A 14,281-nucleotide genomic window follows, 5' to 3' on the forward strand; every position below is an offset into this window, starting at 1 on the left:
GGGAGGGAGGGAGGGAGAAGAGAAAGAGAAAGAAAAGAAAAGAAAGAGAGAGAGAAAGAAAGGAAGGAAGGAAGGAAGAAAGGAAGAAAGATGGATGATGACGGGTTTTTATTGCTGACAAAGTACCCTTAAGTCACTGTAACTGTTCTAACAACAGCTACTAAAAGTCATGGGACTCAAATAGACACACAAAAAAGATGAACCACCTTTCTTTCTCCCCCTCTTCTGTGTAGATAGCTGAGTCATTTAAGGTGTTTCTTTCCAAGATAAAAATGTGACCCAAGGTGGTGGTCTTGGAATGAATGTATCGGTGCCAGCCTGACCATTAACTTAGCATCACCAAGGAGTAATTGCAATAACTGTTACGGTTAGTGGCCACAATGTCCACCAAAGACAAATGCACAATCAACAATAGCAGAGACTCCATGCTCTAGAGACAACTGGTGCGGTGCTGGGAGGTGGCAGTGTCAGAAGGAGGCCTTAGCTCAGAAGGTGCCAGAAACTCTTCAAAGAAGCTGATCTCCTAACCAAGATGTGCTTCCTCTGAAGTAGCCTGCTAAAATTAGCCTGGATTCTTCACTAAGGTTTTGAGTCATTTTTTCATGTTTGGCAAGGTTTGCCAAGTTACCTGCCAGGTGCTAAACACCCCTGTTGCCTTTGCAATGAGTTGATTCTGAGTTCCTGGCTGAGTCTCCTGGCTGGAGCTCTCCTATAGAGGAGTCTTGCATGCTGGGAGCATGCCCGCCATATGTGTGCTTTAAGACAATGCTTTGTGGATTAAAAGTTTCCCCAAAAGTACCAGCCATTAGAAAAGAAAGCTCACAATTAATTCTACCACTTTATCAGTCAAAAATTCCAGGAGTGGCCCTCCACTCCTCGTTTGAGATGCTTCTCTTTTGCTGATCTTGTCTTTTTTAGGGCTAAATGGTTCTTTGGGGACAGTAAGAGATCTGTGTATCTCCCCTAAAGACCTGGTACTCTTTCCCCATCCCTCCTTCTTCATCTCTTCTGGACTTCCTTATCAAATAGAGTCCCCATTGCTTCCTTGTCTTTCTTCCAGCTATGTTAACCCTCCCCAACTTTCCCCAACAGGAAAATGGTATACTTAAGCAATTGCCATATTGTACCTAAGACAGGAAAATCCCAGTTTTCCAAGATGGCAAGCAGTAGTTGAAGCCTCCTTCCAACATTCCTACTGTCAGTTAGTCCACTCCTCCTCACTTGTCAAATGTCACAGCACTGTTACCCAATGAGCCAGCATTATCCAAGAAAATGTACCTGTGCTGCCCTTAAAAATCAGTCTAATACAAATCACACTCTTTTGGGGGTTGGGGATTCCACTTTCACTTAACATTAACTTCAAGGGAAAGAATGTGTATAACTGGAGAGAGAAAAATAAAGGGAAAATGCCAAGACAGAATCAGCAAGACGCAAGAGGAATGGATGACCCCTAACAGAACAGGATCTCGTAACAAGCATTGACCATCTCATTAGGGCTCTTCCCGAGTCCACCTGCCAAAAGTGTCTTCATGGAGCCCTACACTGAAGGAGGTTGGCCCCAGTGACTGCTATGGTCCTTTGATGGTCTAACTGCTGAATTCCTGTCACTGAGCAGAGACTAGGAAGCAGAAGAGGAAATTATCCTCAGGCCCTTGCCCCATGTGAGTGCAGCTACTAAAGAAAATGGGGAACAGCACCCAGGTTCCCTAGTGTTTATGATGCTGACTCCACAAAGATTAAAACAATGGGCCAGCCTTCTCCTCTATGCTGCTTCTCCATTCCTTCTCTACTCTTTCTCTTATATGTGAAGCCTAAGGAGGAAATTATCATGTTAGCAGGCAAGAGTTCCAGAAACTGATAAGCAAGTAAGTGTGCTCACCTTTTTTCTTCCATTTCTTTTGATTTGCTACCAGATATGAGCTCTACTTCATGCCAAAGCAAGATCAGTGCCTAAACTTATTACAATGACTTTAAAAATCATGGAGATTTACATCTATGTGTTGCATATTAACACATAATTGAAACCAGAAATTTGAAAAGCTTGTTCAGCAAATGCACTTGATACCTCCCTCCTCATCCTTGCTCTAGATACATACATACTCAGGTAGTGTTTATTTATGTAAATATATATTCACAAACTACCTGGTGTTCCCTTACCTCTGATGGCTTCGTGGTGCATTTTCCTTTTCCTGAACATTCCATGACATTCGCATGGCTGTCCCCCGGCATGCAGGTGCTGGCCTTCACCACCAGAGTTAAACGCAATGCCACAATAGACTTAGTGACAGAATCATTCACAAAACCTAAAAGGAAATAGGACAATAGGGAATGTAAAGCTTTACCAACAATCTTTTTACATGACTACAAATTCCACTTTGGCAGCACTGGAATCTATCAAAACAAAACGCGGTAACACAATGGAATTAAGCACGTCTACTGTTTACTGGGACCTCAGGTCTTTAAAATGGACCAGTGTTCCCTACCTTTTCAGGAAACCACCAAGGCCAAGGAAAACTTGCTCCAGGCCCTTCTGTGATTGTCTCAGATCCTTCCCTTTGCTCCTGCTCTTACTCTTGGTCTCTCAATTCCATCTCTGTGCTGTAGCTTAGAATTCAATCTCTGTTTTTGAATGCTGGTGTTCTCCCAGGAGCAACTTGCCCGATTTCCTCCTCCTGAGTTTGCTGGATAGTTACAACTGTTGGAAATCCCAAAGGCCCCATCTTGTTATCAGCCCTCCCAGCAGCCCCAGTTCCCCCACAGGAAGGCATGCAATACAGGTACATATTCCATGTTGGGTTTATTAATGAAGGCTTACTTGATCACCTAATGGCATATCAGTGTATCACTTATTTGCTATATGTATCAATTTTATACACATAGCAAAATGGGCAATTTTGGCTAACACAACTGGATTAATCATGGTTGAATGAATATTGATTGTAGTGTCATTGCTGTGTCATATTTATCACTGAATGACCTTTATTAGGGAAGGAAAACTGCCAAACACATTTTATGAAGCCAGTATTACACTTATCCCAAAACCAGGCAAAGACACCTCCAAAAAGGAGAACTATAGGCCAATCTCCTTAATGAACATTGACGTAAAAATCCTCAACAAAATAATGGCAAACCAAATTCAACAACACATCAAAAAGATTATTCACCATGACCAAGTAGGCTTCATCTCAGGGATGCAGGGGTGGTTCAACATACAAAAAACAATAAACATAATAAACCACATTAACAGAAGCAAAGACAAAAACCACTTGATCATCTCAATAGATGCAGAAAAAGCCTTTGATAAGATCCAACACAATTTCATGATAAAAGCTCTAAGAAAACTAGGAATAGAAGGAAAGTACCTCAACATTATAAAAGCTATATATGACAAACCTACAGCCAGCATTATACTTAATGGAGAAAAATTAAAACCATTCCCTCTAAAATCAGGAACCAGACAAGGATGCCCACTAGCTCCACTCCTATTCAACATAGTACTGGAATTCCTAGCCAGAGCACTTAGGCAAGAAGAAGGAATAAAAGGAATACAAATAGGTAAAGAAACTGTCAAAATATCCCTATTTGCAGATGACATGATCCTTTACCTTAAAGACCCAAAAAACTCTACTGAGAAGCTTCTAGACATCATCAATAGCTGTAGCAAGGTAGCAGGATATAAAATCAACATAGAAAAATCATTAGCATTTCTATACACTAACAATGAGCAAATGGAAAAAGAATGTATGAAAACAATTCCATTTACAATAGCCTCAAAAAAAATCAAATACCTAGGTGTAAACCTAACAAAAGATGAGAAAGACCTCTACAAGGAAAACTATACACTTCTGAAGAAAGAGATTGAGGAAGACTATAGAAAGTGGAGAGACCTCCCATGCTCATGGATTGGTAGAATCAACATAGTAAAAATGTCGATACTCCCTAAAGTAATCTACATGTTTAATGCAATTCCCATCAAAATTCCAATGACATCCATTAAAGAGATCGAAAAATCTACCATGAAATTTATATGGAAACACAGGAAGCCACAAATAGCCAAGGCAATACTCAGTCAAAAGAACAATGCAGGAGGTATCACAATACCTGACTTCAAACTATATTACAAAGCAGTAGCAATAAAAACAGCATGGTACTGGCACAAAAACAGACATGAAGACCAGTGGAACAGAAGAGAGGACCCAGATATGAAGCCACACAACTATAACCAACTTGTCTTTGACAAAGGAGCTAAAAATATAAGATGGAGAAATAGCAGCCTCTTCAACAAAAACTGCTGGGAAAACTGGTTAGCAGTCTGCAAAAAACTGAAACTAGATCCATGGATATCACCCTATACCAAGATTAACTCAAAATGGATCAAGGATCTTAATATCAGACCACAAACTCTAAAGCTGATACAGGAAAGAGTAGGAAATACTCTAGAATTAGTAGGTATAGGTAAGAACTTTCTCAACGAAACCCCAGCAGCACAGCAACTAAGAGATAGCATAGATAAATGGGACCTCATAAAGCTAAAAAGCTTCTGTGCATCAAAAGAAATGGTCTCTAAACTGAAGAGAACACCCACAGAGTGGGAGAAAATATTTGCCAACTATACATCAGACAAAGGACTGATAACCAGAATATATAGGGAACTTAAAAAACTAAATTCTCCCAAAACTAATGAACCAATAAAGAAATGGGCACGTGAACTAAACAGAACTTTCTCAAAAGAAGAAATTCAAATGGCCAAAAAACACATGAAAAAATGCTCACCATCTCTAGCAATAAAGGAAATGCAAATTAAAACCACACTAAGATTCCACCTCACCCCTGTTAGAATAGCCATCATCAGCAACACCACCAACAACAGGTGTTGGTGAGGATGTGGGGAAAAAGGAACCCTCTTACACTGCTGGTGGGAATGTAAACTAGTACAACCACTCTGGAAAAAAATTTGGAGGCTACTTAAAAAGCTAGACATTGATCTACCATTTGATCCAGCAATACCACTCTTGGGGATATACCCAAAAGACTGTGACACAGGTTACTCCAGAGGCACCTGCACACCCATGTTTATTGCGGCACTATTCACAATAACCAAGTTATGTAAACAGCCAAGATGCCCCACCACTGACGAATGGATTAAGAAAATGTGGTATCTATACACAATGGAATTTTATGCAGCCATGAAGAAGAACGAAATGTTATCATTCGCTGGTAAATGGATGGAATTGGAGAACATCATTCTGAGTGAGGTTAGCCTGGCCCAAAAGACCAAAAATCATATGTTCTCCCTCATATGTGGACATTAGATCAAGGGCAAACACAACAAGGGGATTGGACTATGAGCACATGATAAAAGCGAGAGCACACAAGGGAGGGGTGAGGATAGGTAAGACACCTGAAAAACTAGCTAGCATTTGTTGCCCTTAATGCAGAGAAACTAAAGCAGATACCTTAAAGCAACTGAGGCCAATAGGAAAAGGGGACCAGGAACTAGAGAAAAGGTTAGATCAAAAAGAATTAACCTAGAAGGTAACACCCACGCACAGGAAATCAATGTGAGTCAATGCCCTGTATAGCTATCCTTATCTCAACCAGCAAAACCCCTTGTTCCTTCCTATTATTGCTTATACTCTCTCTTCAACAAAATTAGAGATAAGGGCAAAATAGTTTCTGCTGGGTATTGAGGGGGTTGGGGGGGAGAGGAAGGGGGCGGAGTGGGTGGTAAGGGAGGGGGTGGGGGCAGGGGGAGAAATGACCCAAGCCTTGTATGCACATATGAATAATAAAGTTAAAAAAATAAAATAAAAAATAAAGCTCTAAATGTTCACACACTAAAAAAAAAAAAGAATGACCTTTATTTATCTATGGCACTCATAGACAGTAAGTAGCAATAAATATGAAACAAATTGATGAATAAACATAGCTTCTAGCTAGAATGGAGTAATAAATATTTTGCATCAGTGATTAAATTGTTTTTCTAATAAGGATACAACTTTTTATTTCAAAGCAAACTATTACCCAAAACTCATGAATATGACAAGATATTTTAAACTACATTCTCAGTGTTGTTCAAAAGTAAGACAAAGTCCTAAAGTCTCAAAATTATGAAGCCATATCCATAGATATTTTTATGGCAAAAGGTTTTTAGAACAAAGATGGCACCAGGAATCAGTGGGGACAATGTAGAAGAGAAAATAATTGATTTTATGATGAAATAAATTCTATTACCAGGAAAAAAGTACAGTTGAACTCCCTACTTCACACTATGCATAAAAATAAATTTAGATGACTTAAAAGAGTTAAATATGAACCAAAACAGAACTTTAAAATTTCAAATGAAAAATATAGGAGACTATTTCACTGATTTTGGGGTAGAAGATTTCTTAAATGAGACACTAAATGGTAACCCATAAAAAATAGATCGATTTACCCTTTATCTAAACTTAAATGGTATGAATGGGTATTTAAATTGCATGGAAATAGCCACTACAAAGAAAGATGGTAGACTAGGCAAAGGCTTAATGAAATTGACAGTGCATAAAATCAGCAAACATTTAGCTGCTATGACATACACAGAATTCTTTCTGCCACTTGCTTTTTCTTAATATTATTTATATTTATATACATATGTAAACCTACAGAGAAGAAGTAAGCACTATTATTTATACATATTTACAAAGTAACAGTACATAAGAATACTTGGAAAGAAACACATCAACCTCAAAAGAAGGAAACAGAGGTGGGCAAAAAGGAAGCTTCTGGCTGTGTATATAACATACACATATATAATGTCTTGTGCATAAAGAAGCCCTATATTAGTTTCTACAGTTCCATGTATATTTTAAAAATTGTGCGACCTGATTTTTAATTTAGATTACTTATACTTCGGGCATCACTCCTCAAGCAGACTTTAACAGGTTAGAAACACAGCTCCAGAATGACTTTGTCACCTTCTCTAAACTTTTCTGTTTTCCTCATATCAAGTTTCTTCCTGTGATGTACGTATGCAGAATTACATTTGGTCTATATGGTCTTGTGGCCAATGTAAAATAATGATAAATTATGTTAAAATAATGTTATCATTTAAAATAATGATAAGAAACAGAACTCAAGCCAATTTACTTTGCTTGCATGCCAACAAGTACCATCTCATTAACTGATGGTCACTAAAGAACACGTTTCTTCTGTGGCCAAGAAATTAGTAACTTTCCAAAAAGCTGTGACATTCTTAATTTAGGATATCTTATACACTAGGATGCTGAATGTTCCTAAAGCCCATTATCACATATTTATTCAAAATGAGGCTTGACACACTAGAGCTCACTTTTCATACTTTTAATTGCTAAATGGAGAGCAAGGATGGAGCAAAACATAAAGCAGGCATTGAATTGAGAGATGAAAGGAAGTTGTCCTTTCCAGGGTTGTCCTCAGCATGGGACGCTGATGTGAGTGATTCTTGGAGACCCTTTTGTTACTAGTGGGTAGGCAGGAATTCTGATGTGGTCCTCCAGCTCTCAGAACTGCTTCTAGTGCTGTGGAAAGTCAGTCTCTGGGTTACATCTCAAATTTCCTAGCATTCAGGTGAGTCTTGCTAAAGCTAAGCCATCCCTATATGCTGTACAGGGTAGGGAGACAAGTGTCCTTCCTGAAAGCCAGAAGTTCTTGGTGTGACAGCTCAGTGTAAACAGGTACCACAGGTCTGATGCAGGGTGATATTTTATGTGCATAAATAACTGGTTACTTCCTTGCCAGGATTTCCTGTTGAAACTTGTGTTGTAAATTGGCTTCTGGAAGGAAATGGATAACTTAGACAAAGGTGCCTCTTCTGTAGAGCATTCTACTTCTCCATCAAGGCCATGCAGTGTGTAGAAACAGCCAGCTCACCCCAACTCTGCAAACATTTCCATGATGCCCTCTTTCACCTGGAACACTCTTCCTTCTCCTAATCTTACGATCTTTGAGATCCAGCTCCAATTGTGCCTCAGTCACGAGCTTTCCTTCAATATTGCAGCCCACCCTACCTCTACCACATGCATCCATGCTCAAGTTTACAAGATGGACCATGTACCAGTCCAACTACTCTTACTTGGCACTTGTTTGGACACCCTTACTTCCTTGATGGCAAGGAACTAGTCTCAGAGAAGGGATAAGTAGGAGGTCAAGACACAAGTACACATATGGCCAGAGTAGCAGAGACAATTCCCAAAGAGGAGTCTCCAGAATGTCTCATCACCCACTATGTCTACCTTGAAGAATGGTTATCGTTAAATGCACAAATCCTAGTTTACTAAAATATAATTATTTATCAACTTATCAATTACTTACCAACTTATAATTATTTATCAACTTATGATTGCCCTGGGTAGAGAAACAGCCTGGTAGAATGCTGGGAGGCTTCCAGAGATCCTATGCCAAGTGATATTTTTACACATAAAATAATGGAGATAAAATCAGATATTACTGATTATAAAAGTGTTTTTCACATTTTTGCTTTGTTCTCTAGCTTCACATTAAATTATTTTAAAAATCTGTGTCATATCTCCTCACTAAGCATGTAGACAACATAATTATGGAAAAGAGACTTCCTTCCAAAGGTTATTTTTAAAATTCTGTTCTGTAATTAAATTTACTTAGCTGACAATAATTCAAATGAGTGTATAGTTAAAAATGTACAAGGTATAGTTTTCTAGATAATTTCCTTCCATTTCCTCAATGAGCTCACTTCTACAAACAAGGCACCATAGTAGATTCTAAGATATGAAAATGAGTCACTCTGCAAACTTTCAGTCAAAAGGAATGGTTCCTATTTTTGTTTTGTTTTTTGGTAGAGCTGGGGTTTGAACTCAGGGCTTCACACTTATAAAGCAGATGCTCTACCACTTGAGCCACACCTCCCGTCCAAGATATGGTTCTTAACTGGAGTTAAAACTAGTAGCTTCAAAATCTTCCAGGAGCTTCTTCAAAGTACACGTTCTCAGACTCCATCACACAGCAGACTTTGACGGTCTGGGATGGGTCCCTGATCAGCACATTGTTAGAAAGATTCCCTAGGTAATTCAGACGCGTGCTTCCAGTTAGGAACCATGGGTATAAGAGAGAAGCTAATCAAAGTCACATAGGTAATATCACTATTAAGGCAAAAATCACTTTGAATTTGAGGCATCCCATGAGCCTCTAAATATGCATCTTACTCATTTATCTTTGAAATCCAGGTGACTCTGATATTTAAACAATGTTTATATTCCCAAGTTCATCACAAGTGTCTGAAGGTCTTGGACACAGTGCTGAAAAATGTTTATGTTAGTTTTATTTGCTTAATAAGACTATGAGCATTTTGGCCTTCATTAAATTATTAAAACTTTATCTGTCCCAATTAAATGTAGGAATTAAGCTATAAATTCTGGATAGAGAGGCAAGTTTACTAGCCCTAGACTCTGGCTGCCCGAGGACCTGCCACCTGTTGGAGACTGGACTAACACCTGTGGATACCATCTTTTAAATAATCTTTTAAAAATCATCTTCTTAAATAAAGAACAGTCTTGACTGTCCATATGTATTCATTTCTTTGTTGGGGCAAGGGAAGAAAGGAACTTTTTCTGGTTTTAAATTTGTAATGAAGGCATTTCTTTAAATAAAATGTTGCAATTTTTAATTTTAAAAAATCCACATTCTTCTCAAACTACTTTGCAACCACATGTCACACATCGCTGTGTAATTCCTAATTATGTCCCTCATCACCCAGACTGAGTCATTGTGTCAAACACTGATTCTCAGAAGGCTATGTGCACACAATGAGAACAGTGGCTAATGCTCCTTCAGGGTAGGAGTTGATTTCAGTAAGTTGTTTTCACCTCCCTTTGATGATGTTTGGGGAAATGCTTGGAATTCCTCAGAAGGAAAAGTGATATTGTCCAATTTAACTCTCATCAAACAGCAGTTGGGTCAGAATAAAGGAACCCTCAGGAAATTCCACATGCAAGAATGGTGCCCCTTACAGAGGGCAGCAGGAATCTAAAATAAAATTGGACTCATTCAAAAGAAGGAAGCTCTTCAAAGCTCATAAGTGACCATTTGAGAGTTGCTGAAAAGCCAGTGTGATTTCTTTGACACAGCTGTCAAACTAACCTGCACTTCTAATGCACATACAAGAAACACAGAGTACATGGGCACTGTTTTTCCCTTCCTTAATGGTATGAAAACCAACATTTCTTACCAATGGTAAGAAATTATGAAACATAATTTCTGATGGAGGTCTGTTTAGAAAGGTTTGTCCTCACATTCAGAATTCTAAGAGCCCCAGACCACACACACAAGCAGGCAAAGGAGGCATGAGGAAGAAGCTGTGGCATGATTTACAGAACTGTGATCCAGCAGGCCTGCACCAACGCCTCTGTTTTCCATAGTCTTTTCAGAGAGAAAAGAACTGGGCCTGCCCTGGAGGCTTGGAAGGTGCTCGAACTAAAGGCTGGGGTAAGTTAAAAGCGAGAGAGATTTACTAGAGAAAGAAAGAAGGCAGGATGGAGAGAGGGAAGGAGAGAAGAAAAGCCAAGATGTTTGTGTGGATGAACAGTATGAGGGAAAGGAAGAAACCATACACAGATCGCTTACAGAAATTGATGGATGGTGGGAGCAGGTAGGTGAATGAAGATTTCTACTATGATATATTAAATTTGAAATGTTGATGAAACCCCCAAATGGAGCAATCAAACTGGTGATTGGATACAGGACATCAGTAGTGGGAAACATCAGGGCTAAAGATTTAAATTTCATACTCATCTGAACATGAAAGGTGTTTAAACCACAGGAACAGAGAAAACACACTTAGGGAGGGAGAAAAACAGAGAGACCAAGGCTCAGAACCAAGTTCTGCAGTGCAAAGATATCAGTCCACAGCCATGCTAGGAAAATGAACTCAAACAGAAATAGCTATAGGATTTCTCTTTGGTGGAGCTGGCGAGAGACAACGCTAGCATTGAAGAGGGAGACTTTGGTCCATGAGGGAGAACAAAAAGTGTCTCAAGGACTCTACAAGTTCAACTCAAGATTTAGATGCTGGGAAAGAAGAGAAGCGGGGAGGGTAGGAGGGAAAAAAGATGCTACAGACTTGAGAGACCCACTTCTATTTGCTACACAACAGGGTGAGTTCCCTAAAGAGTTTTAAACTGTAATGAAGGAAAACTTCTGCAAAGAGTATCCAGGGGATCTGTTAACACCCCAAGTAACTAGTTATGAGGACAAATAAAAGTTGGGTTTCCTTTCCTTTCCCCCATTTCTTCTCCCCTACTTCCCCAGTCTCCCCAACACACAAATGCACCGATTCTGGTTTCCCTCAATGCCACAGTGCTCATTAACACTGTAATGAAATGTTCTGCAATCATTGCAGGCCTTTTAAAACCGGTGACTTTGCCCAACTCGCTCCCCTTGGTGTGAATAAGCAGTGAAAGAGGTCCAGTCGTTATCTGTGGAATGCAGTGGTCAAGCATCAATTAATGCACAGGAAATAGCTGACTTCAGGCCATTAACTGTTTATCTCACTGTTTGTCTTCTTTTATATTAACGCTAAAGATTCTTAAATAGACATTGTAGTTAACACCTCATTGGGATTAATAGCAAATGGGATTTGCAGATCTCAGTTCAGTCATTTGGCTAAAGACCATTTTCTTTCCTGTTAAGGGGAAAGTATACACGGAAAATAAAAATTCTGACTATAAATTCTTGAGCAGTAGGTGTTGGAAACAGACTGCGTCAAGGTTTCCTATTAAGACTCTGAGAGTCATTTGGCACAAACCTATAACCTATAAAAATTGTTCGCAGTCCAGGAAGTCCCAGGGCTGGTACCAGATAGGAATGAAGGTTGCAGATATCAGAGTCCAGCTCCAGCGGGAGGCCCAGGGAAGGCAAACTCTCACAATCCCCACATCTCCCTCCATAGGAGCAGGGTAAAATGGCTTGCCTGTGCCAATTCCTTAAGAAGGCAGGCTAGTGCAAAGTTTAAAAAATCAGGAAAGATTCCGCTGGATTTGTGACCCAACACTTCTGGGCTAGGAAGCAAAAGCTGAGAAGCAAACTGCTTTTTGACAATGCCAGGTCAAAGGCAAAAAAAAAAGACCTCAATGCAGGGAGTGAGCCTGAGCCAAGACCAAGGGCAGGGCAGCATGCTAATAAAACAAGACTTACTGATATCCCCTGGCCACTGGAACTCAGCTGCTCTTTGATCACACTTATGCAGATACAGCCTAGGCCAGGGAGAAAGGATCAAAAGAGCACTTAAAAACTGGTAAATGGATGGAATTGGAGAACATCATTCTGAGTGAGGTTAGCCTGGCCCAAAAGACCAAAAATCGTATGTTCTCCCTCATATGTGGACATTAGGTCAAGGGCAAACACAACAAGGGGATTGGACTTTGAGCACATGATAAAAGCGAGAGCACACAAGGGAGGGGTGAGGATAGGTAAGACACCTGAAAAACTAGCTAGCATTTGTTGCCCTTAATGCAGAGAAACTAAAGCAGATACCTTAAAGCAACTGAGGCCAATAGGAAAAGGGGACCAGGAACTAGAGAAAAGGTTAGATCAAAAAGAATTAACCTAGAAGGTAACACCCACGCACAGGAAATCAATGTGAGTCAATGCCCTGTATAGCTATCCTTATCTCAACCAGCAAAACCCCTTGTTCCTTCCTATTATGGCTTATACTCTCTCTACAACAAAATTAGAAATAAGGGCAAAATAGTTTCTGCTGGGTATTGAGGGGGGGAGCGGGAGGGAGTGGAGTGGGTGGTAAGGGAGGGGGTGGGGGCAGGGGGGAGAAATGAACCAAGCCTTGTATGCACATATGAATAATAAAAGAAAAATGAAAAAAAAAAAAAAAACTGTCAGCACCTCCATTGCTGACACCGTGGCCTTGGCAGCGGCAGTGGCACTTGCTTACTTGCTTGCAAGTTTTGATGCTTCTAGGGGTGAGTTGTGTTTTGCAAAATTTGCCCATACAGAATACCTCATTTTCTGTGGGTTCCTGAGAACGGCATGGTCCAAAATGCTTACAGAATTAGAAGACACATGGTACACAACAGCAACAGTTCCAATATTTTTACCTTTGTCACTCATCTAAATCACCAGGTACATTATATCTAGCCAAATGACTGAGGAAATTATGTGTTAAGTAATATCATTTGCTCTAAGGGAGAAAAAAATGTAAGGATAATGAGAAGATATTCTAGAAAAAAAAATGCAGTCATCGGAAGATAGACTGAACTAGTCTCAGCAAATGTTGCTGTCAAACAGCAATGTTACAACTACCTTTCTACTGTGTCACGAGTCTCTGTCTAGTCATCCTGCAAAAAAATACTTTGTAACTCCAGTGTCAAAATATAGGCTTAAAAAATCAACAGAAAGTGTAGGTGGAGAGGCCTTCCTAGGATGGTGTTTCTACATGTCTCCAAAGTAAGGGTCTGTTCCCACAGCAGAGGGGGACTAGCCAACGGCTCAATTTCTTTTCAGCAAAGTATTCACCCTGCCACCTTCCCTTTGCCATTGACATTAGGTCAGACCTGAGATCTGAGCCTTCATTCTCCCCGCCATCCTTTAATGATAGAATTTAGAATGACTGACATATGCCTTGAGGCCCTTCCTCCTGGCTGACCTGCCAGTGTGAGGGTAGTAGCTAGACAGCCAGTCTGGCTCTAGAGTTGGATAAAGTACACAAGTGCCCTGTCTGTCCTGGACCAACTACCTCTAGAGTGCAACATGAGACAGAAATTAACCTGTAACTTGTTTAAGCCACTGCACTTGTGCTATCTTGACTCCAATGGTTCAGCCTGGACCATAACCACTATAGGAGCATTGGTGAATCACATGAAAGTCCTGCTCTGTGTGTCTGTGTGTGTGTGTCATTCCATGTGATACAGAAGGAATCACCATTCAGCTACTGCCTCGTGTCACAAGCTCACACAAAACTAAGTCTACTCTGTTCCCCTTCATCCGCTCCTTAGCATTTACGAAGCAGGGCTTAACATCAGGGAGGGGCACACATTACCAGACAGGGAACTGATCAACTTTCCTGCTTTGGACTCCTTCCTTCTGAAATAGAGATGATAATGCTACCTATTTCCTGGGTGGTCATCATGATGGATGACCTCAATATAGGCAAAGCTTTTAATTCCCAGGCAAACATACGATAAGGACTCTTATCACCATCATCAGTATCACCATTATAATAAGCTGCATCTTCATCTCCATCGTGAACAGCAACACCACCAATATCATCTGTTAAAAA

General features: G+C 40.0%; 1 protein-coding gene across 1 annotated transcript in view; it reads right to left on the reverse strand.

The window, feature by feature from the left end:
- Dner (delta/notch like EGF repeat containing) overlaps positions 1-14,281 on the reverse strand; it is a 317,628-nt gene that overhangs the window by 155,382 nt on the left and 147,965 nt on the right. Inside the window, exon 5 of the mRNA XM_074071918.1 lies at positions 2,158-2,303. Coding sequence (XP_073928019.1) covers positions 2,158-2,303 — 146 coding nt within the window. The remainder of the gene's footprint in view (positions 1-2,157; positions 2,304-14,281) is intronic.

Source organism: Castor canadensis, chromosome 4 (assembly GCF_047511655.1).
Source record: "Castor canadensis chromosome 4, mCasCan1.hap1v2, whole genome shotgun sequence".
NCBI lineage: Eukaryota > Metazoa > Chordata > Mammalia > Rodentia > Castoridae > Castor > Castor canadensis.